This window comes from Carassius auratus, chromosome 26 (genome assembly GCF_003368295.1).
Source record: "Carassius auratus strain Wakin chromosome 26, ASM336829v1, whole genome shotgun sequence".
Lineage (NCBI taxonomy): Eukaryota > Metazoa > Chordata > Actinopteri > Cypriniformes > Cyprinidae > Carassius > Carassius auratus.
In genome coordinates, this window is record NC_039268.1 from 10,168,912 (window position 1) to 10,195,457 (window position 26,546).

The following is a 26,546-nucleotide window of genomic DNA, read 5'->3' on the forward strand; positions in this document are numbered from 1 at the left end:
TATCTCAGGAAAGAAATAAGGTAGGAGGAAAATTATTCCCCAGCATGTTAGCTATATCTGATACAATTGCATTTTGTGGTGATAGCATAAAGTATCCAAAAGTTAGTATTTTGTATCAAAAGAGTCTTTTTTGTTAAGCTCTTCACTCCTTGAAAGAATTTTAAAAACTGTTATTTTCAGAGTGCCATACACAAAAATAATGGCTCATAAAGAAAAATAATGGCTCATAAAGAGTAATAAAGTAGGTATAGTCAAGTTTAGTGAAAGCCTTAGAAAATATAATTATTTTATTCTACTTGATGAGACCTTTCAAATGACATATGACAAATAACTATCTGAGCTGTATGGTGTTTCTGACATATTACAGTACATGGCACAAAAACATTTTTCATAAATTATGAAAACATATTTCTTCTATTTATCAGCAAATAACTCAGCACTACTCAGGAATTACTCAAACCACAAGGTCAGACTCCAAGCTTTTAAACGACACCTATTTTGTGTTGATTAAGGTAGATATTTTGAGAAATATGCTTAATATGTTTTTCTTTGCTAGAGGGCGCCTGCCGGCTGTACACTACGGTTTAGAGGAACTAAACAGCACTGGTTAGGAGTTTATCAAAATGGTTTGATGCATGTGAAATTTTAATTTTTAAGCTTTAAAATGATACCTAATTATATATATATATATATATATATATATATATATATATATATATATATATATATATATATATATATATATATATATATACATACATTCTAGGTACATCATTCTGCTTGCCAAGTGTTCAATAGAGATTTCTTCAATTCATGGGTTTAATAATTTGTCCCGCCGTGCCTGAAGCGCGCCCATTGGGTTTTATATGTTATAGCATTATGAACAATATCGTTGGATCTCATGACGGATTATGGTAACTCTGGGCTCTCTTTAATGGGGATAATTTTCTCGAAAGATAATGACACGCAGGTGTCAGAAAAAAAAGATTAATAATGTAAAACACATTTTTTAGCATGATTAACATGTTACTAGCATGTTTCAAACATGGTCAACATGTTACTAGCTTAATTAGCAAGTTATTAACATGTTGCTAACATGATTAGCATGTTACAAGCATGGTGTTGAGATTTTGTTAACGATTGACAAGTTATTAACGTTTCTAACATGATTAGCATGTTACTATCATGATTCTGGCATGATTCACATGTCACTACCATTGTGTTAACATTTTGTTAACATAATTAGCAAATTACTTGCATTTTGTATCATGATTAATTTACTAGCATTTTGTTGGCATGTTTCTAGCATGATTAACAAATTGCTAGAATGTTTCTAGCATGATTAGCCAGTTACTAGCATGTTGCTAGCATGATTCTAGCATGATTAGCATGTTACTAGCATGATTCTATTATGATTACCATGTAACCATGTTAATTTGGTATCAGAAGAAGAAAAAGAAGAAGAAGAAGAAGAAGAAGAAGAAGAAGAAGAAGAAGAAGAAAAAAGAGGAAGAGGAAGAGGAAAAGGAAGAGCAAGAGGAAGTTTAGATCAGATTTCAGTAACTTAATGACTATTTCAGATAATTCAGACCTTAGAAAAGCAAGCAATACTCACTAGCTATTTACCCAAGCTATTTACCCACTGAGCCAATCTACAGCTCCTTAATTTCTGTGTTTCGCATAAGAGCAGCACTTCACTAAAGTGGCACAGTGTACAGCATATGTCCCATTACATCCATTTTTTCTTTTATCATTTATATAATCACAGTTAGATAAATACTAGGAAGCTGAAACTATGCACAGAAAATTATCAGAAAATAATAATAATAATAATAACTTTGCATTTTAAAGACAACATGAAATGTAAATCGTTATTATGATGTATATATGTATATGTGAGTCAAATGGCTTAACAAACAAGAAAAACAAATGTATATTAGGGCTTGATTTTTGCCATCAGGAATTGATGGAATGGTGTGCCCAATTTTTATAATAAACACTGACATATTCTATTAAAATAAATAAACAAATATCACTTAAATATTGCAATTTGCCTAAATCAATACATTTGACACAGAGTGGCCTTAACTTGCTAGTTCCTTTGAATGGATACCAAGAGAGCTGATATTTAGTTTAAAGACAGTAGTAAGTTTCACTGTTTGTATCAGTTGTCTGTTTTCCAGATCATTTGGTGAGCTGTGCAAAATATGGAAGCGGAGCAGAAAAGTGGAGTACCTGTTTTTTAATCACTCTTTATTGCTCAGGACGGGGTTTCTAGCACCAGTGATCAAGGAGTAAACAGAGAGTGGAAAATGGGAAATATTTTAGTATTTACTGATAAATACTATACTATAAATATATATATATATATATATATATATATATATATATATATATATATAACATACATTAAATATATATTACATTACATACAGGACAGAAATATCTGTCAGCATTGGCCATTTCACATAGAGAGAAAAACAGGAAAGAAATGCCTGTTGTCCTGTATAAACAGATTATAAAATTTTTATTTTGTAATAATACTGGATTTTATTGGTTTGGATGTTAAAATATTTTATACCTATATCTTTCAGCTTGAGATAAACATTTCCTCCTCCAAACATCATTCCAACAGCTTAGATATCAGCAACACACCAGCACGAGAGCCAGCACGATTTCAACGGAAAATTGTTTTTTTATTATTATTATTATTATTATTATTATTATTATTATTATTATTATTATTATTATTTTTATGTTTGTTAAATGAGTTTAAGGGTATGCTTGAACAAAAATAACAATTGCATTCATCCAAAAAATAAATAAATAAATAAATAAATAAATAATAATAATAATAAAAATAATAAAATAAATAAATAAATAAAGATGCATACAATGGTTGTGTACAGGATTTCAAGATTTTAATTTAAATAAATCTAGAAATATTAACTTAAATATTAAGTGTGAAGTATGAAGTAAAAATAACACATTATTCCTTTAAAAATTAACTAGAATAAGTCAACCTATTTCGCTACATTTTATTAAACTCAAAATGGGTTTCAAAACATCTCAAATTGGGTTACTTTCATTTAACAATTTAAGAGTTTGGAACATGACGTACACTATGTATTTATGTAATTGTATGTATCATTTTCTTTCATTCAGGCTACTAACAATGTTGAAACAGGTCAGGGCTATACAACTGTTGGACATGCGGTCCACCAACAGTTCTGAAGAGTGTATTGCACTACTGTGAATCTTCACTGTTTGTATTACTCCATTTGTCTGTGTTTGCAACACTCCAGACAAGCTGCCAGTCTATGCGTTGCTCAGTAACACCAATCATTTTACAAACTGCATAGCCTTGTGCATAAATGCCAAATCACAGCCACGCTGATATTCAGTCAAACAGCACTCATATTATTTAATTATTGCCTGAAGTATACAGTCATCACAGGTTTAAATTCAGATTGTTCACACTGTAGGCAATGATACATTCTTTTGAATTACAAAAGCATTTTCCATGGTTAAATCCACTGTATCCTTAGACAGCATCAGGGAATGCTATGCTTCATTTCAGTCAGTGAGTATATTTCTGTAATGGCTGAAATCTATATTGATTTTCATTTTCATTACCGGATTTGACTCTTCCAGACAGAATTTGGCAAACGGTGTGATTCCATGATGCAGAAATGCATTTACTTAAAGATCCACTTAATGGTGTATGCAGAATATAACTGGGAATAGTCATTTCTTCACTTGTGTTTTCTGGAACTAATATCTCTGTAGAGCCATTATCATCATTTGTATTGTTATGCACACATCTGACAATATTTCAGGGCTTGTAAAGCTAACTGGTGTGTCACGCACTAACAATAAACAACTAAATTGTGCAAGCATTCAAGCAGGAAGTGTCACATAAAGAGTCATTTGCATCACCTCATTCAATTCGTAGTATGACAAGGTGATATTACTAAAGTGGAGTACTAATCTTATTATTCCTCTAAAACACACAGTTGAAGTATTATGCCTTCGGAGAGTGATAGACCTTCACTATAAAACATGCAGTTTTATTTTTTCTTATTCTTTCATTTTTAGTCTGTCTGATCTTTTTTTTTTTTTTTCTCTGTATTACCCAATCACTGGGTAAGTGGTTAGTTTAAATTTCAGGGATCCCAATATATCCCTGTCCTCAAACACCCCTTAGCAGCAGCGTTTCTCCAACCCAGCCATTGACTTACACAAGCACAGGCTTTTTGCATCCTCTTCAGGAGAAAGCTGTTCTTAGTGCTGCTTAATTTGTTTATTTCTTTGGTGAATTTTTTTTTTTTTTTTTTTTTTTTTTTTTTTTTTTATGCAACACAACATACAGGGATGAGATGGCAGTTCTGTAATGTTCTGTGTGTTTTTCGATCTGTTTCAGTTTCATTGTCACATGAAGCCAGAGCTTTCCTTATCTGATTATTTTTTTCCCCACGTCTCAAGAAATATATGCATCCATATGAAACCAACACAAAACAATTTACTATACATGCCAGACCAGTATCGTAATCACAAAAATTGGAGAAGAAGACTTGGACTATGCGCATAAACCTTGCGCGCGGAATACAAACGAACATGATACAATACATTGTGTTAATGTTAGTTAATAAAAAGGCAAACGTCCATGTTTTTGTTGCTGTTACATGAAGTAGCAGTGTCTGACTAGGGGCAAGACGTTGGCTGATGACGTAATTGTTTCAGAAAATATACAAATTCCCTGAATTTAGCTAAAGAATGGCATTTTCAGATTTATCCACTCTGGCACCAGCTTTAAAAAAATATCGGTTTTGCTCTCCCAAAATGCCAGATCAGTGTGGATGAAATGCCTCTATGATGTAATAAATGTATGTGTATACAGCCAAACGCATATCTGTGTGGATGGGGCCTTACTATTGGTCTGATCTCCATTATGATTAGGTGTGTTATCACTGTCTTTTGGTTCCTGAGTTGTTTATTAAAGTGTTCCATGTTTGAATCACACTCTGATTCTCAAGTCAAGAAGCACAGAGAAGAGAGCAAAACAAAACACTGGCCATGGATTAGAAGTTTAAGACAATATTTTTTTATAGAAAAATGTCTGAGGATTTCGATGTAATATAAGAGGAGCCTAGTTTTCCTTTGCTGTAAACCAAATTGAGTCCTAGCAAGACTAGCATAATCTCAAGGAAGCTTATGCTACGTCTATGTCCTACGTCTTCTGATGGAACACCACTCCTTTGTGAACCTGCATACAATAGTTAAGGGGAAGCTAGAGATTACGGTTTAGATTGTTTTAACCCTCCAAAGTAGTGTGGAGCACCTTTTATAATGGATGGATGCATTTTACTTGACTTTTGAACATAAACAGCCAGTCAATGCAATTATAAAGCATGGGAGTTCCAGGACATGTTTTAATATAACTTTGAAAGAAGAAAGTCATATACATCTAGAATGGCTTGAGGATGAATAAATCATGGGGAAATTCTCATTTTAGGGTGAACGATCTCTTTAGGATTATCTGGAAATAACCTCAAGATAATTAAATAACACTCTCTATTTCCTGCACACAGGAAACCAGCTGAAGTTTACTTCACTTAAGAACACAGATTTGTGCTACACCATCGCCTGCATCGTCATGGACGAAACTTACTACAGAAGTGTGAAAATGTATTTAACCGTAATCATGATATTTGCCTAGCTGTCACATCTTGCAGATTTGAATGCCCCTTTAATGGAACATTTACACTCCTTTCAAACTTGAATCATGGCAGAATATCCTGTGATGTCCACTTTGCAGGGCACTTACGGTTGAATGGAATAGACATATGAAGTAATAAGAGAAACATACAAAATGTGCAAAGCAAAGGGTCACAGGAACTAGGATTAAGAACTACTGCTGTTGAACACTCTTGACTCTCAGACATGGATTGAAGTGCATGCCAGATGACTCCATATCTGTGGAAGATGTGCTGGTTGCAGTTATTGAACAGGTTGGTGGGCTACATATTAAGTCAGCTTCTAGAATGAACAAAGCTGTAGTTGTTTGTCTTGCCAGTGTTCAAATGGTTGATTATTTTTTGGACGTGGAATTACACTTAATTACACGTTTTTACTAGTAGTGATAAAATAACATAGTATATTGAATGTTTTTTTATAAGTCACTTTGGATAAAAGCATCTGCTAAATGCATAAATGTAATTTTAAATTTAATTTAAATTTAATTTAATTTAATTGTCCATTCATTAAGAACAAAGTTATTCAGGCATTGCTAGAAAGATATGGTAAACTTAACAGTTTTTATAAAGATGATCCTGTTAGGTCTGAAATATCCAGATATCGAGCACGTCTTGTCTTTTCGGCGATATATACATGATATTAAATGTGCAACAAGATCTGCTTAGCTAGGCCGTGAAACTAAAAAATAAGGCCAAAGATTATACAATCTTTATTTGCTCTGATCAAATGCTGTGTTTTGTTTTTGTTTTTTTGTGCGGAGAACAGAGACATGCTAAGCCAATGTTAAACAAACAAGCCATCTCATTCAAAAATAACCGAACAAGATGTTGGCCAAGAAAATGAATACGTCCCTGACGTTGAAACAGCGCTTTTAAAGCAAAAAGATGTGACGTTAAATAAAGGCACTGGGTCACCACCGATAATCTACTACTAAATAGTATAGAAACATCAATTTTGTGCAAAGCTGCTTTGCAATGATTTGTATTGTAAAAAGCGCTATATAAATAAATTTGAACTGAGTTTAATTGAACACAGAAAATGATGATAGTGCTGAAGCAATCAAAATCAATATGGTGTTTGGGAAAAAATCCATGTCAATAGTAAACAATGATGAAAAACGATCAGAAAAAGAACAAATGGGAATAGAAGATACTGAAGTGGATGGTGAAAGTGAAACAGCTGTGAAAAGCTACATTCAGATGTCCACTATGAGTTCAGAATATTCTCATTCTGAAAATGATTCAGGGAATGATCTAAAGAGTTTAGGTAGTCTGTCAGATGGAGAGGATGCTGAAAGAATGGAATCATTTATTTGTAATTTGTGTTTACAATAAAACAAATAAGTGACTTCCTCGATGAATCCAAAGGAGTTCCTAAACCAAAAATTGAGGCTTTATTTACAGATTTGAAGCGGTTTTTGATGTAAGCACTATGACATTCTTGAATTTTGGATGTCTAAATGTAAATGGATCCCATAGAGCGGATAAAAATATTGTTTTGGTATAGGTCTGTATAGGTTTGAAAAAAAAAAAAGCAGATAATAGTTTTCTCTTATTAATGTTGATGCTCTGAATAATGGTGTAGAAAGTTAAAAAGTTAAAAGATGTCATCTCAGAAATTCCAAATAATAGAATAATAATTTTAGCTGGTAATTTTAATTGTACTCTTCATTACACTATGAGTAGCAATCATGGCCAGCCTCACTTATTTTCTCACGCTGTAACTCTCAAAACCATTGTTCAGTATTTTTGATTTTTTACATCTTTGAAATATGGAGAGAGGCTTTTCCAATTAATATACTGTACATGGTTAAAAATTCATGCTAACAAAGTTTCTGGTGCACGACTTGATAGGATATATGTTCAAGTGGATAACAGAGGGAGAATTTTAACAGTTATATTTTGCAGTATGTTGCTGTAGCTATGTCTATAACACAGAACACTTCTTAATATAATTATTAATAATAGATTGTTGAAAGGTGTCCTTTATATAATGTTTTTTTAAAACTTTTGGGGAGAATGGAGGGAGAGAATGTCACCGTACAAAACTTTTCTGCAGTTTTCTTTTTTGCAGTTTTTGTCAAAGCAGCAAATTCTTAAGTTAAACAGCAGCAGCAAAGTATAACTTGCTTCTAAAGAATTTGTATGAAGATAGGAGCCATAACACATCTATTCATGGGAAATTTATTTAGCTAAACAGTATGGATTCTTCAAAAACTTTCCTCTAATCACTGGAGAAGAAGATTTAAGAAAAGAAGAACATAAATTATCTCAAACTGTTAAATTGAAAATAAATAACTGAAAAGAAAGATATAATGTTTTTAATAAAGATTTATATAGTGCACAACCTTGTAATTTTGAAGCAACTGTTCAACTTCTAGATGGACTTCTACAGCTTGGAAAAGAAAATACTGCTGAATTAGAAGTAACATTGTTCTTCCAGGAGAAGATGAAATGTAAATTTACTGAAACTTAAAATTTAAGCGAAATAAACCAATGAACAATGCAAATTTTTGGAATTTGTTTTTTGTACATTTTTTTGCTTATCAACTCTCATCTTGTTTTTTTTTATTTTTTTTTTATTTTTTTTTTTATTTTTTTTATTGCAAGACCAAAACTAATCCATGGTGTAGAGTCTGAAGAATACAGCAACTTTAGAGCAGTTTGTAATCTCATGGTTTACACCATAGAGGTCAGACGGATTAACCCTTGACTGCCTTCATTGACAGGAAAACAAAGTACTCCGGGGGGAGGCAATAACGGACACCCCAGAAGAAGTCCACAACATATTTTTGAAGTTTTGACAAAAGGTCTTTTGGAGGATCATATACTGTCAGATGATGCCACAGCATTGAGGCAGCAAGATTGTTCACTGCTAATACTCTCCCTCTGTAAGAAAGCTGAGCTTGAATCCATTACCATCTCTTCAGCTTTCCAGTCACCTCCTCTATAAGTCCTTCTCAATTATTTTCATATATTGCTCAGTCCCAAATAAAAATACAAGTATCTTAACACCCTCTTCATTCCAAAGGCACTGATATGGAAGCTGAGGTGGATTCTGATCTGATCGACAACCCAGTAAAAGGGTGTCCGTTTTTTTTTCTTCCAAATTAACCCATGCAGAAGATGCACTTTGACATATATTAAGAAAATCTTTTGAGTTATAAAATTTGTTTTTGTTTGTGAGGTTGTTTTTAATGGTAAAATAAATTGCTTTTAATAATAAATAAAAAAAGACCCCCCCCCCCCCCATCTCTCTCTCCCTCTCTCTCTCTCTCTGTGTTCAAAAGTCAATAGGGTTCAGAGTTGTTTTGGACTACATTGACTGGATTGGAACAACGTGATAGTGAGTCCCAAAGACTTCCATCTATCCATTTCAGGTTTGTATCTCCAGTCTGCTGTTGATGTATAATACAATATGTGTGTACAATTTTCCTGACCCATAAAATCCACAAAGCCAATGTTGACACTTGACATCCAGAACAACAGTGTATGCTAATTTCCGTCAATGATACCATTAATGACCCATGTCTTGCTCTCTCTAGACTGAGCACTGAAGCTTGACAGCCATAGCGACAAATGAAGGCTACAAATGAGACATTATGTTCTGCACATTTCTCTGCAGGTTATTTATTCGCTGTCTTTTTTTTTTTTTTGTGGAAACACTCAGAGAGGCTGATATCACCACTGGAGTGTTTACCAGAGGCTGGAGTGACTCTCTTGCAAAGCGAGCATTCTCCAAGTGCTGCTGAAATTGCTTTCGTTTTTCCTCCTCTGTTTTAAAGTACTCGCTCTGAGAGAAACACTTAGCTAGCGGAGGGAGAGCAGGCTGACGTGAGGTGTTGATGAGCCTGCCAATCTATCTCCTGACACACAGGTATCTTCTGGAGTGGTGCCAAACAGCAATGCCTGTTCTGCCTATAAATGGCGAATGGGACCCTGAAAGTATGAGGGGGCCTCAGTCACTTACATCTGAAGTACGTTCGGGATGAACTGGGCTTGCCCTGAGTGCAGTGATGCTGTATGAGGAAAAGGATGGAGAGAACCCCATAATTCAAGAGGCTTGTTAAGAGCTGGTCCGATACCATTGAAATAATAATCTGACTGACATTGTTGAGTCTTCAAATCGTGAAATGTGAGGAGACAGCAAAGGCCACCGAAGGTTCTTTAATCAAAACCATGACTCATTTAGGACAAGTTCCTTAAATAGAATGTGATGTTCCACATTGTGTGCTTGAGACAGTTAAAACAAGCATTCTTTATAGAGTAAGACTCTTAATCTTAAGAAATCTTAATGGACATCTGCTAAACATGCTAAAATGATCACGTAATTAAATTTTTAAGTGCAGCTTAAGATGTCACTGACAAATTTCCAAGATATCATTAGTTAATTGCATTAGTTAACATATAAATAACATAAATAACAATGAACAATATTTCAACAAATTAATCTCAGTTCATGTTAATTTCAGCATTTACTTATGCATTATTAAAATCATAAATTGTATTTGTAAACATGAATTAGTTCTAACATGAACAATGAATGGCTATTTTTATTTACATTAACAAAGACTAATAAAATGTGTAATAAATGTATTGTCCATTGTTCATTCCTGTTAGTTAATAATGTTAATATATTACATCTTAGTGTAAAAGGTTACCATTAATATTTATTCATGATACTGTTAAACATAACAGTATTTTCTCTCTTGTTATTTCAAACAAAAATGCTGCAAAGAAGATGGAGAAAGAGTCTTCTGCCCTACGTTTATCAGTATCTTTATGTTCGTTGGGTGAAAAGGAAAAACTCAATAAACAAAGTAAAAAATAATTTGAATGATATCTTTTTCCCCCAAGGTTTCCATAGATGTCACGATATATCGATATGGCCACAATAACCGTGATATGACAAATCTAATATCGTGAAAGCCCTAGAAGAAATCTATCAGTGATAAGAAAACAATCCTGCTCCTAGTCAGTGAAAATTAATATTAGCTGGTTCAGTCCCAATTTGTGGCCTATAAAAAGGTGTCTTATGACTAGGGTTGGGAATCGAATGCAGTTCCATTTTACAACCAGTTCCAAATTTCCAAGAACTGGTTATTTGATAATAAGCGTGCATTTTGATTATGCTTAACCATTCCAGCATTCACATTTTAATGTGATTTAAAACTATTTATTTGCAGGAATGGAAAGAACTTGCACCCTGTTTGCATGCAGAGCACATGAAGCACAAGCACGTGCACAGAGAACAGCAGTCACGGTGCGGGTTCCCGGTTTGTGTCCACTCTCAGAACATTCAGAGTATTTCCACTGTAGTAAAGGTTGTTCCAGGCCAAAACTACCTTGTTTCACATTTATCGATCAGTATGCAGAAAACTATATAAGTATATCATCATAAACACAGGCATTTTTGTCTTAAATGAATGAAAACAGATTAGAAAGAAAATGCATGTACAGTATTTTTAGATCTGCGTACGCTCGGTGTGAAAGAGACAGCGGCCTATAAACGTGCTGCCTATCATTAATGTTAAACAAAGAACAAAATAAAATCATTCACTGATCTTGACTAAATATACTTTATAATAACTAGATTAATAACTTTTATTAATCTTAATTTTAATTTATGAAAAGAAAACTGCAATGTTCATGAAATTTTTATTACACTGTCTGTAACTGAAATTTCGTTCAGTTGTATTTATGTATGCTATTAATTTATTAGTTTGTTTCTATTTTATTACTGACAGTTTACTTGTCTTTAACAAGTGTTTTTTGTACATCTGGGCATTGCAGAGAATACACGCTCTATATGAATGCATTGCGTATTGTCATTTGGATTGATTATCATTAGTATAACCATATTTCTACTACAAATACGATGGTCAAGCTATGGATAGTATAGCAAAACCACGGTTAATTTGTGGTTCTATAGTTTTTATATAATATTAATATCATTTGTAGAAAAACCAGGTTTAATTTTCATAATGGTATGTAATTAAAACATTATGTAATTGAGTAGCCAGTCTTAACAGTTTACATGGTCTGGCACTTAATTTTATTATCATTATTATCATTTATTTATGTTTAATTTCTTTGCTGGGAGGCAAACATATCAAAAATGTGCGCGTAAAAATGTACCTGTAAGATGTTGGCCAAAAAACACAAGGAAACAGAGGACCGCTGAGTTTGCCGAAAAACAGTAAGTAATTTGCTCTGGAATTATTACAGAGTTTGTGTGAGAAAAACAAATAAGTGGCAGATTCGGAGGGGGTTAAATGTCATTAAGTATGTCTGTGAAACCCCCGGTAAAACTAGTCTCATCCAAATAGGGTTTATTTGAACTTTTCAAAGAATATGATATTATGAGATTTTCTTTTTGAAAATTCAATCTTTGTAGCATTTCTTCCTCCATACTCTTATTTAAAGACAGCTATCACACCCGTAATACACATTCTGTCTTTATGACCCCTACAAATATCAAAATGGAAAAGCATATTCATACCAGAAGTGGTGTATTAAAAAAAAAAAAAAAAAAAAAAAAACACTCATATTTAACTACATATTAGTGTAAACTACATATTGAAGGATTTTTCTTTTGAAGAAAAAGAAAAAGAAGAATAAACTGAAACAAAAAATGTTGAAATAACAAGTGAAAGAGTGTTCAGATAACTATTCATACGTATCCGATACTGAAGGCATTGAGCAAGATTAATTAACAGAACAAATAAAATGCTTCAACTTACCCAGTTTTTGCGAAATTCGTCCAGTAAGTCATTACCACCGCTGAAAGCATGACATCGTTCTTGGAGAAATTACAGTTAAAGAGATCAGTGGGGCCAATCATGGGAATTCCAAACACATAAGGCACCTCGTCTCCATGTGCTGAATCTGACCAGCTAGGTTTCATTTCGCTCTGACAGTGGTGGTAGAATGCATAAAAATACGTAGGAGATCCGTATTGAGCATGAAGGTCCGCCGTAGCTACTGCTGGCGCCACCCATTGGTGATCAGTAAACAGTGCAACTAGAGTCTTTCGCCTGGTCTCCGGGTTCTCCTTGTCAGCCCAGTCGGTATACATGAACTTGATGGTTTCTCGAAGTGTGTCCTTGCCCTCTGGATAACCATAGAGGTGGTCCACAAAATCAGACACAGCAAAGTCAAAGTCGTTTGCAGAGACACCATCCTCACTGTCCACGATGCCATCCACAAATTTAAAACCCTCACCCTGGTTGACGCCCAACATGATGTCATAGTTGAGAAACTCTCCCTGTTCCATCAGAATTTGGGGGTCATCGGGGATGACATCACCATCAATAACCGGACCAAAAGCAATGTGGTACTTGGCCTGAGTGATGTACTGTTCAATCAGCTCCTTGTAGTTTTTGTTCTGTAGACATTCCACCAGATCTATAGTGTCTAGCATATTGCAGCCCACCTTCTCAGCTAGTATGCGGGTGTATTTGGCTGGCTGGTAGTTGACGGCCCAGCTTGACAAAGCAGTCCCACTCTGGATGATGGCTTTCTGAAATAAATCTAAAAAAAAAAAAAAAAAAAAAAAAAAACATTGATTAAAATTAGATCATTATTTCACCCCAAAATTTACATTGCTTAATATGTGTCATGTGTTTCACATTTAAGCTTCTTCAAGAACCAGTGAGTTTTGTTTGCATGTCAAGCAAGTACATTTCAGCTTCCATGAACCATTTTTGATGTGCACTATGCATGTGTGTTGATCAGTGTTTATATGTAAATAAAAGCCTAAATTAAAACATATTCATCATATGAATGGATTGTGTCAGAAGACTTTAAGCAGCTTGATTCATATGGATTGCTTGGTTGATGAAAACGTTATGAAGCATCCAAGTTTTAGGTGGATGGACTTTCAGTGGAAGAACTGCAATCTCTCAAGTTTCATTAAAAATATTGGTAACACTTTAGTATTAGCATGCCTATTATTAACATATTGGCGGTATATTAGTACTTATGAAGCACATATTCTCTGTGACCATATTCTACATCCCTAATCCTATGCAATACCTAACTTAACTACCTTATTAATTATTAATGAACAGCAAATTAGGAGTTTATTGAGGCAAAAGTCTTATTATTATTATTATTATTATTATTATTATTATTATTATTATTATTATTATTAGTGTCTATCTGACACAAATGAAAGTGAGAACTGAGGGGAAATAATAATATTAATTAGAAGAAGAAGAAGAAGAAGAAGAAGAAGAAGAAGAAGAAGAAGAAGAAGAAGAAGAAGAAGAAGAAGAATGAAAATGAAAATGAAAATATAATTATAATAATACGGAAGGTGCTTGTTTATTTCATATTGTATATTACAATGTGTCATCAAAGACTTAATTGGGACCTGGCCAAAAATGGCTTGAAAATGAAAGTGCATGTAGAAAGAGAATGCTTTGTAATGAAGCCTGCTGGAGTCTTTGTCCCTGCATAATGTTATATGGGTAAGTAATATCAGACAGTGCCTGACATAGACTCCAACTAATATGCATATGCATTGATGCTGTACCTTTGTCAGCTCAGCCAGCCGTGGCCATAACACGTTGACACAGATTGTGTCCTAGAAAATAGCAATACCTCAGGGCACCGATCTCACTAGGCTGAACCGAGGCTTCTGCCGCACTGACACGGAGTGAAAAATAGCCTTCACTCAAGTTTAAAATATCAAAAATGTGGAGACGGCACTACTGTCAAGAGCTTTCTAATGTACAAGCCATTAAAAATATCAATATCAATGCCCAGACAATGGAGCTTAGCAGACCCTTCCCATAAAACAAAGACAGATTACTCATAATATGTTTTAAACTAGTTAAAGGAAGTCCAAATCAAACCCAAATGCATGATGGCTTTGCCAGGCACATTTAATGCATTTTGAGTGGCATCTGAACAATTTTACATTAGATATAACACTAGAGTGTCTGAAGACAAGGGCTCAGGAAAACAGCAGGGGCAGCAAGTGAAATTAAATGCCCTTCTACTTATTTTACAATTTACATTATGTAATTCATTCATAAATCATGGCCGACCTTTCAGACAGAACACCAGGAGGGAACTGTACATCTTGTCCTGTTATTTTGATCAAATATGGCACTTCCTTATTTGGTGTTGTGTTAGTGTTAGAGTAACTGTAGCCAGAGGTCATTTGATCCATTACTAGATTTCGTCTGCTATCTACCCAGGCTGGACATTGAATGTAAAATCTATTTTTATAGTGGGACAATTGAGTTCCAGATGAATGCCTTGTAGGGGTTGTTGCAATGAAAATGACATGCAGCCAGGCACACTGGAACCAAGGGCTTTTGGTTCATAAAAGATCTTTCAATATATCAGGAAAGAGAAAAGAGGGGATTGTATGTTTGTTGTAAATGTAGATAATAATGGTTTGGAAAATGAATTTTGAATCAGAGAGAGAGAGACAAAGAGAAACAAAATGGAACATAATCACAGTTTATTTTCTCATAATTGTAATTTAGGGCATGCTCAGATCTGTATTTCACTGATTCTTTAGACATAGGACAAAATATGTCCGGCAGTGGAAACTGCTAATAAGTTTAAAAATTGTACAGTTGTAAATGTTTTGGGGGATTAAAAAAATTAATAATGATATGGGGGATCAATAAAAATGTGTTTAACACAATTATTCACTTAAATTTAATTGTATCATTATTATATCAATGTTATGGCACTTATTGTCTTCTCACTACAGTGTGTCCACAGAGAAGGGTTCAATTATTAATATGCTATAAAATTGATAAAATTATTATTATTATTATTATTATTATTATTATTATTATTATTATTATTATTATTATCCTAATGTTTTTTTTTTTTTTTTTTTTAATGTTTGTTAAACTTGAAAGAGTAATCTGTATGCTAACATGAGAATGCTCCATATATATATTTTTTTTTTGCAACATTTCAAAACATCTTGATTGCTGTTAAAGTTAATATTGAAATTATATTTCACAGTCCAAGGTGAAAAGCTTCATTTGATTAAAAAAAAAAAAAAGAAAAGTTGGGAGGTTGCATCAAAGCACAGCTCAGTAGCTTAGTCAAATTTGTATTTTATTTATTTATTCATTAAATTTTTTTGTACCCTGCTTTGGCCCACTTCACAAGAATCAGTTATTGATTTGTTTATTTATTTGCTTTTTGTCCTAGAACAGGGATTAAAATAGTTTTTATTTTAATTACAAATTTTTTAGTTTGCTTTCACAAGGCAACATCTAAATGGACCACAATTTGTTGATGCAAGTCATATTATTCAAATGCAACTGGTCTCGTAGCAGGACAACAGTTTAGCAGGCTTGCAGCGTTCTTTCTAATCATTACTTATATTTATTTATGAGTCTGGACGTAAATTAAGGCGACATCAGGACAGCAGTGCTTCACTAGACCTGTTTCGCAATTAGAAGGTATTTTCAGATAAAAAGCGGGCATATTGATTATGCATTGCAGTGATGTGCTAGTACACTGATTCTGCCTCATCTTTGCTCAGGTTAACTGATTTATTCTGTTAGCCAAACAAACAGTGCTGTCCTTCATGCAGCAGAAATCATGCAGAAAGATATCGGTTTGTTCATCCGCTGGGTCAGATTGCTATCTTTCCAGATACATATCTTTCTAGAGTTTGTCTTAAATCAAGCCAAGATCACTTGACGATTGTTCTGGTGTACATCTGAATTCAAATGACTTTTTCATATATGCCTAAATGAAATTAAGGGAAAAGTGCACTATGTAGCAAAAAAAAAAAAAAAAAAAAAACTATAAAAAAAAAAAAAAAAAAAAATGCTGAACGATGAAAATGGTCTTAAAGGGAGAGTTCACCTCATGTCGTTCCAAAACTGTAAGAGTTTATTTCTCACGTTAAACACAAAAGAAGATACTTTGAGGAATGCTGGTAATCAAACAGTACTTCTATGGAAGTCACTGGTGACCAACAACTGTTTGGTTCTTCAACATTCTTCAAAATGTCTTCTTAAATGATGACAAAATATTCATTTTTTTGGTGATTGTGACTACATTTTTCGTCAATGACATTTTATCTCATAATTGAAACGTTTCATAATGCAATTCACAATTGCGACTTAATATTTCACATAAGCAGCTTTACATATATAACATTGTGACTACATTTTTCATTTAATCTCACAATTACCCAATTTGGTCAGAAACTGGTTCCCAAAGAATGGCCAGATAACACAGTACTATATCTAATTGTCAATTACAGAATGCTTTTTACCTTCTGAATAGTGTGACAGGGTCAGCAAGCTAACACAGGACGCCCCAGCTCCTGATCCAAATATAGTAACCCTTTTCGGGTCGCCTTTGAAAGCCAGGATATTCTCTTTGATCCACCGGAGTGCTTGGATCTGGTCCAACAGCCCATAATTCCCTTTGGCTGCCTGGTCACCTGTACTCAGGAACCCTAGTGACACACAAACACACACAAATGCATTTAGAAGAAATCTCAAAAAGCTTTTAAAGGTGTTATTCTGAAGTAATTCATTGCTTATAAATATTCATTCTTTCAATATTTCATATAAGTATGAAATTATTTTTTTTTCACAATTCTTCTATTTCTCATATACATGTACATCTATGGGCCATTTGATTAAAACTTTTTTTTTTTTTTTTTTAATCTAATTTAAGGTTGTTGTTTTTTTGACACATTACCTTCCACTCACAAACACATGTACATAAAAGAATCGCTGCACTTGACATCCGAATAGGCAGAGCACAGAATTCTAAAAAGAGACTCTTAATGGCATGCCTTGGTTACTTCATGTTAAGGGCACTAATGGCTGCCCTCAAAACCCGCTCATTATTTACCTCGGGACCCTGTCTGTCCCTATAGCCTTTCTATAAAGTCATCATTGTGAAGAAAGAATAAAAAAGGCACCACTTTGGGTGCAAGAGACATGCTGTTAAGGCAAAGAAGATAGTTCAAGGTTACTTTTTAGACACTAATAGGGTCATTCGACCATCTTTATAGAAAAAGGTTGAGGTTACTTCCATGTTAATTGATGCAATTTAGATACTCATTCAAAGTTGAATGTAGAGATGCCCGTAATTTCCAATGGGTGAAGGGTCCATTGGCTTGATGGCATCTTTTTGCAGGGTTCTCCATGTGGATAAAAGCTAGATTCTAATCAAAATTGACATTCAGATTGCTAAAGGAGGGCAGTGCCTTCTTGTTAAATGGTGATTTGTCTTTAGGCATTGTTTGACAAAATCACTTCTTATTTGAGGCGACACTACATCAAAGTGACAACATGCAGCAACAAACATTTCCTAAAGACTTTTTAAATAATCCCCATTGCTCCGATCGGCTTACAGTAAGTGTGCCAACCTTTAACAGGCTTGTCAATGTGCACAAAATCACAAACAGGTTGACAAATTAGCCAACTGTCTTAAACCCATTAGCAAGACCCGGAAAAGCCTCAGGGGTATCAATTCTGTTCCTTTGCCCGGTCTTGGATTTCCGATTCTGGCCCATGGCAAAGGCACTTTCCTCATACAACCGCTTAGGGCCGGGTCCCAGACAGCTCTGGACAAATAAGATGAGGAGCAAGGGAAGCAGGGCTAGCCACTGTGGCTTTTTGATAGAGGGACAGATCCAGTTGGTCATGCCTACACAGAAGGGTCTTGCTGTGGGAGATGGATTACAAAGCCCAGGACAGCATCACTACTGCAGCTCAACTGGATAACCCGCGGCCATGGTCACATACAGAACATCATCATGACAAAGAGGGAAAAGAAGTCAGAGGAATTCTGTGAGTACAGCATTACAAGTAACCTTAATAGAAATGTAAAAAGTGCTACAAGATATGCATGCAGATGATGAAATCATTTCTCGAAACATTCATCAGTTTCCTACAGCCAGGCCTGATCCAGTCTCATCCGGTATCAAATAGAATATTGCTGGCAATGTGATGAGGCACACCTGGTGCATACTGCACCTCGTCCACTTTTGCGTGTCTGCGATCTGTGAACCCGTCCATTCACAAGGTATTCTTCAAAACCACTTCTTAGCCTGTCTCTCTGCATGGACTTTATAATGACTGTATAAGTGAGGGCACTTTATCTCTAGACTGAATCGATATAGAGAGAACCGTAAATGACTTTGAAATAAATGTTGATGCTGTAACTTTGACTATTCAAAACTAAAATGATCATTTATTAAATAATACTTGCAAAAAAAGGGAAAATGGAAGGGCTGGAAAAAGTTTTATTTGACAGCAATTATTTGGGGATTTAGGGAAAGGTAAATTTGAAATAATTATTTAAACATGTTAGTTTGCTATTTTAAACTGGAAACTGGAGCTTTTATTCAAAATTATATATATATATATATATATATATATATATATATATATATATATATATATATATATATATATATATTAAGATGGTACATTAAAATTCCTTTAATTTATCTTAAATTACTATTGTATACTATCCACCCTTTTCCTGTGTCCCATGATGCTTTGTGTGAATAATAATAATAACTTTTGTAAAGCAGCAGACAATCAGCAGAAGGTTTGCTCTATGAACACAATAATAAGCAATGTCAATGAGGTGACATTATTTTCTCCAAAAGGAAATGTAAAAGTCATTGTTGTAATATATGTCTATATTACATAACAATTCCATTTTAAAGTGTCTCTGTGAAAACACTGGAAAGAATTGTCAGGGCTGAAATTTTTTTTTGTGATTCTCAGTGCATGTCAGATAATTATTCATGGAATATATCATAAATAGAATGGGAAAAGCAGACCAAAAATGCAAAGTATAGGTTGTCTTTTTTTCTTCTTCTTCCAAACAGTAAAGAACAGGGGGTTTGGGGGGTTTGGGGAGAAGAAAATAATTAGGAGGAAGAGAATGCAGTGAACTGAAAAGTATTCTTATGTTGGTATCATTGTTATATCCCATCACGTTAAAATACCAAGCATTACGTTGACTTCTGAAAATAGAAAAAGTAGGGAAATGTACAGCTAATTCAGTCAGATTTTTTTTGTAACCTTATGACTTAAAGTAATGTGTTTCAGTCTTTTTGAGCATATCTTTTTCAAACCAGAAGTGCCTCCAATAATTTAAAATGCAGCGGCCTCATTCACAAAAAAAAAAAAAAAAAAAAAAATAAGTGATTGAACGATTGATATTTCCTAAGTAGTCTCGATATGTAGTTAATGTCAAATAGTTCTTAAAAAATGGCAGAACTAAATTGATTATGTATGTGGGGGGCAGGGGGTCACAGACTTCAAAAAGAATGTACAAGGCTTCATTTGGTTTGGCAGGAAACATCTGAAAATGACATCTTAAAAAGTATTGAAATTAAATTGTATTGAACAGCATGGTACACCATAATACAATCCTGAATTCAAGGCATTTAGCATGAAAGTTGCACTAAATTGCTAACAATAAAAATGGAACAGTCAACCACCATGTAAATCCTGCACTTTTCTGAATAATTACTTTATTATTATTATTATTATTATTATTATTATTATTATTATTATTATTATTATTATTATTATTATTATTATTATTATTATTATTATTATTAATCTTTTTTATGTTTTTTTTTTTTTTTTTTTTTTTTGAGTGTGCATCTTCACCAATGTGTTCTGCTGCAGACGTCACAGGTATAAAAGAGTCAGGAGCATAACAAATGCTTATTAGTTATTTTAGTTATTTTATTTTATTTTTTTATTTTTTTATGTGTCTATATACAGTTAGACACAATCTTGACACCTGCTTCCGGTTCTTATAAAGCTTAATGTGATGTTATTTTCTCTTTACAGACCAAAGTATTATATTAATACTTGGCCACATGATGTGGACGGTTTTGTATTAGTGTTGGGAAAGACACTCCGGAACATTCAACAAGGATTGATGCCATTCCTGGTGTGTTGTTCAAAGTAAGACCCTCACTAATCCTTTGCTGTATTAAATGGTGAAGCCAGCGAGAGCCGTTTGCAGAAATGTAGGTCACCCCTCCAAATACTTTGGAGAGATCAGAAGCCTGAGCGACAGTGACAAAAAGATCTTGCCAGGCTCACAGCTAGCTGCTGTTGCTAAAACACTTCCAAATGTATCCCTAACACACCTCAGCAGGATGTATGGAAGAAAAGGGCGCTCACACTGATGTCACCACAGCAGTGTCAGCTGTACAATTATACACTAGCAACAATCCCCAACGCAGTCTACGATGACAGTTAAGACTTCTGGGGGAGCAGTAAAGTAAACCGAGAACAAACACACCATAACAGGGTAGTTTAGTGGAGAAGAGCAGTAAAAATATTGAATAAAAAATAAATAATAAATAATGGCTAACATGTCTCTCGGGATGAAAGACCATTGATTGATTGATTGATTGATTGATTGATTTGTTTATTTTGTAGAATGGACAAGCAGAAGTTAAAGTTACATATTTAACATATTTTATGCAATTCAATTTCATTCCACAGAAAAGATCATCATGAACACTGATGATCAAATATTTCCTTGTTCACGTATGAAAAATATATATATATATATATTTTTTTTTGGGGGGGGGGGGTGAACGATACAGTATTGTTCAAAATAATAGCAGTACAATGTGACTAACCAGAATAATCAAGGTTTTTAGTATATTTTTTTATTGCTACGTGGCAAACAAGTTACCAGTAGGTTCAGTAGATTCTCAGAAAACAAATGAGACCCAGCATTCATGATATGCACGCTCTTAAGGCTGTGCAATTGGGCAATTAGTTGAATTAGTTGAAAGGGGTGTGTTCAAAAAAATAGCAGTGTGGCATTCAATCACTGAGGTCATCAATTTTGTGAAGAAACAGGTGTGAATCAGGTGGCCCCTATTTAAGGATGAAGCCAACACTTGTTGAACATGCATTTGAAAGCTGAGGAAAATGGGTCGTTCAAGACATTGTTCAGAAGAACAGCGTACTTTGATTAAAAAGTTAATTAGAGAGGGGAAAACCTATAAAGAGGTGCAAAAAATGATAGGCTGTTCAGCTAAAATGATCTCCAATGCCTTAAAATGGAGAGCAAAACCAGAGAGACGTGGAAGAAAACGGAAGACAACCATCAAAATGGATAGAAGAATAACCAGAATGGCAAAGGCTCAGCCAATGATCACCTCCAGGATGATCAAAGACAGTCTGGAGTTACCTGTAAGTACTGTGACAGTTAGAAGACGTCTGTGTGAAGCTAATCTATTTTCAAGAATCCCCCGCAAAGTCCCTCTGTTAAAAAAAAGGCATGTGCAGAAGAGGTTACAATTTGCCAAAGAACACATCAACTGGCCTAAAGAGAAATGGAGGAACATTTTGTGGACTGATGAGAGTAAAATTGTTCTTTTTGGGTCCAAGGGCCACAGGCAGTTTGTGAGACGACCCCCAAACTCTGAATTCAAGCCACAGTACACAGTGAAGACCGTGAAGCATGGAGGTGCAAGCATCATGATATGGGCATGTTTCTCCTACTATGGTGTTGGGCCTATTTATCGCATACCAGGGATCATGGATCAGTTTGCATATGTTAAAATACTTGAAGAGGTCATGTTGCCCTATGCTGAAGAGGACATGCCCTTGAAATGGTTGTTTCAACAAGACAATGACCCAAAACACACTAGTAAACGGGCAAAGTCTTGGTTCCAAACCAACAAAATTGTGGCCAGCCCAATCTCCAGACCTTAATCCAATTGAGAACTTGTGGGGTGATATCAAAAATGCTGTTTCTGAAGCAAAACCAAGAAATGTGAATGAATTGTGGAATGTTGTTAAAGAATCATGGAGTGGAATAACAGCTGAGAGGTGCCACAAGTTGGTTGACTCCATGCCACACAGATGTCAAGCAGTTTTAAAAAACTGTGGTCATACAACTAAATATTAGTTTAGTGATTCACAGGATTGCTAAATCCCAGAAAAAAAAATGTTTGTACAAAATAGTTTTGAGTTTGTACAGTCAAAGGTAGACACTGCTATTTTTTTGAACACACCCCTTTCAACTAATTGCCCAATTGCACAGCCTTAAGAGCGTGCATATCATGAATGCTGGGTCTTGTTTGTTTTCTAACAATCTACTGAACCTACTGGTAACTTGTTTGCCACGTAGCAATAAAAAATATACTAAAAACCTTGATTATTCTGGTTAGTCACATTGTACTGCTATTATTTTGAACAATACTGTACCTTTAATACACCAAGTTAACAAAGGATTAAAATATTGTGTGAAAAAACAAGCACAGCTTTGGCCCAAGCAATCAACCAAATCTAACCTCAGGAATGTAATGTAACACAGACATGTAATCTTTTATGTACCTTTTATTCTGGCCTGTGCCTGTAAGAGGATGGATGGTGTAGGCAACCATAAACCATACAGATAAATCTCAGCAGAGAAAGACAGCAGCATAAAGGATACGAGTATAAAGTAATATCTAGGATTAATCAGAAGTTTCACAATATCTAATCTCTGTTGTTCATATATATATATATATATATTTATGTATGTATGTATGTATGTATGTATAAATATATCATATATATGTTTGTTTGTGTGTGTGTGTGTGATAGGGCTGTCAGTTTAATGTGTTAACTTAATTAGTTATGAAAAACTAAAGCAATTAAAATATTACACAAGCCCCGCCACCAGACCTGTACTTTATCTGACATTTCATACAGTTGATGCAGGACAACAACTCCATAAAGACAGTTCTGCCCCAAAATTCAAGATATTGGTGCAAAAATGAATAAATAAATAAATAAAAAATGATGTGCATGTTTTTTTGTCTCATATATATATCAAAGAATGTGCCCACACCATATTCCCAAACTTCCCCCACTGTGCCCACAATATGCCCACACCCAGCCTACAGTGTGGACATACTGTGGGCATGTTATGGGCCAACAACTGGCACCATTTGGGACCCACTCTGGGCCAGCCCACACTCATCCCACACTTTGGGCTGTCCCACTTGGGCCCCACCTGGCCTCATAGTGTCCATTCCATCAACACTAGAACCACCATGGTGTAATTTTTACCCATGGCTGTTATTCAAATGTGCATGCCAGATTTCCAATAAAACATCCAAGTCTCCCAGTCACTGACTTTTGCTAAAATTGTGTAATGTACAATCCCCTAGTTAAAAATTGTTTAGAAAACCAGAACAAACCACATTGCATTTATAACTATAAGCGCCAGCCAGTCAGATTTACCCACCTACATAATGTATGTATTTTCGTGTTCTTTTTATTGCTGCTTCTGTTAATTGTACATTGCTAGGCAATGCCTTTTACTTGTGTTGTTATTTCTGTCCAATCTATCCAATCTATTATATAATGATTAAAACCATTTTTGATTAACCAAATTTTGTTGCCATTGCTCTCTTATTCAAATAATAAATTATACAACAACAACAACAAAAAATCATCAGGTGAAGCTGTGTGATTGAATGTGTCATCGCATCATCATATTCACTGTGGTGAATAATCATTTCTCATTATCTATAGGATTTTTAGTCATTTAAGTAGCATAGGTTGTCTTAATATATTGATTAATAACATTGTATTACGATATTACACCATCCAAATATTATTTACTTCCTTCTATTTGAGACCTCTATATATACACACACACACACACACACACACACTGTACATATACAGTATCAAAAACTACTTGTCCATTCGATTTTAATGTGTTAAAGCATGGATTGAAAACAAGTTGTATCACATTGTAGCTAAATCTTAAGTAGACTTAACAATTAAGGGTGTAAACATTTCTGTCAAGTTTCTGTCAACTGTCAAGTTTTCTAGAGATTTAGTTTTCTTGATGACCTGGTACTTCTAGACAGCCCATGAGTGCATGGATTGCTTTCTTTTGTGGACGACAAGAGGAGATTCAATGAAGATTTAAGTTCACTTTGAAGAACAAACTGGTAACCAGTGCATCCTACTGACTTCACTGCATTTTGTCCTTCCAATGGAAATCAATGGGAGCTGAAAATATTTATGAAGATTCTTAAAAAAATAAAAAATAATCTTCTTTTACATTCCACTGAAAAAGACATACAAGTTTTGAATGACATGAGAGTAAATGTGTATCAAACATTTATTGGAAAGTTTCTGAAATATGCAGTGACTTCCTGTACTGACAGTGACTGGTACTTCTAGAAGAGCTATCGGTTAGTTTAATAAATAAAGTTTCAGTCAGGACACACTAACATCCACTAGAAATGGAATGAGTTCAGTCCTTGGTATTGATAGTAATAACTATGTCATATCCAAGTGAACATTTGTGAACAAAAAACAAAACAAAAACAAAAACAACAACAACAACAACATTGATTTAATTTCTTTGTGATGACACCCTCTGATTTTATAATGACATAATAACAGCCATATTTGTCAAAACTTGTCTTTAATGCCAAATCGTCTTTAATATGTGCATTCAGCAATCATTAACTAATGTTTTTTTTTAATCAAAATATGCAAAGGCAGCAAGAGAAAGAATGAATGAAGAAAAAGAAAGCCATATTCTGACAGTCTGATGGTAATAGTGTTTAATTGTGCTCACTGTCAGGAAGATAATCCCTTTGGCTCTCTGATGAAATATGAATTTTTTAAAGAAGGAGACGTGAGATAAACATTCTGGATTAGCTCAGTTGAGGTCATGTCATGCACGTGCACCATACCAGGAATTTTATTTGAGACTTTATTGGTCAATTTCTTTTGTTTGAGAATGACGTCAAAAGAGCGGTAATGAAGTCTGGTACAGCATCTCTAAGGTGCAGGTGCTGGTTATAATGACCACCATTAGGGCTGATGGGAAATTAACCTCAGTCCATCAACTCCGATCACTGCATTCACACTAGACCTCAATCTGCAGTTGAGATGATACAGCACCCATACAAATTTATTCTGGGATAATTATTCTAAAAAAATAAATAAAAAAAAAAATAATAAAAAAAGATCAAACCTGGGGGAAGTAATTGTGGCCAAAGCTGAGTCTATCGACCGGAAGAAACTGGAACCATTATAGCTGAGCACAGCAGGGACAGACTCTAAAATAAGTGAACTCTTAGTCACCCTGGAAAAAAGTGTCTGCTTACTTACATAAGTAGGTGCTCAAAGACATGTCTGTAAAGGGACTTTGACAACAACATATGTGATGCATGGATACATTAGAACATAATATGAGTAGTCACAACTAGATAATGTCATCATTTCTGCAGTTTCTATCATTGCTGTATGGTTTATACACATTTTGAAAAAGGGGGACATGAGTTATATGTCCTCATAAGTCACCCTCTCCTTTTAATACCTGTGTCATACCCATTTCATTGTGTCCTGATATGTCACAAAATCAAGAGCACACACACACACACACACTTTAATTATGATAGATGATTAGAGGATTGTTACAAAATCACTGACGAGTTACTATGAAATCCATCTAAAAAAATATATTTTTTATTGTATTGTATGTGCGTTTATGTTTCAGCACTGATGTACGTGAATAAATCATGTCTTGTAGATTATTTTAATCATGTGCAGTGTCAAGCAAACAAAGCTATAAACACTTGGCCTTAAAAGACATCCCTTTTCTGTCTGTTTGATTAAAAGATGCCTTAAAGGGTTTGACATTGCAGCTTAGTTTCTTTATCTGTGTATTTCAAGCCTTAACAAGTAAACAAAGCCCTTGTTTTTAAGCCTGTCAGCAGCAGTTGATTGTTTCACACACAGATACTGGGAGAAA

The 26,546-nt window shown here is 34.4% G+C and overlaps 1 protein-coding gene across 1 annotated transcript in view; it reads right to left on the reverse strand.

Moving 5' to 3' along the window:
• Nucleotides 1-26,546, reverse strand: part of LOC113044293 (neuroligin-4, X-linked-like) — a 101,256-nt gene that overhangs the window by 6,234 nt on the left and 68,476 nt on the right. The window contains exons 4-5 of the mRNA XM_026204130.1: nt 17,029-17,214; nt 12,500-13,289 (exon numbers count right to left, since the gene is read on the reverse strand). Coding sequence (XP_026059915.1) covers nt 12,500-13,289; nt 17,029-17,214 — 976 coding nt within the window. The remainder of the gene's footprint in view (nt 1-12,499; nt 13,290-17,028; nt 17,215-26,546) is intronic.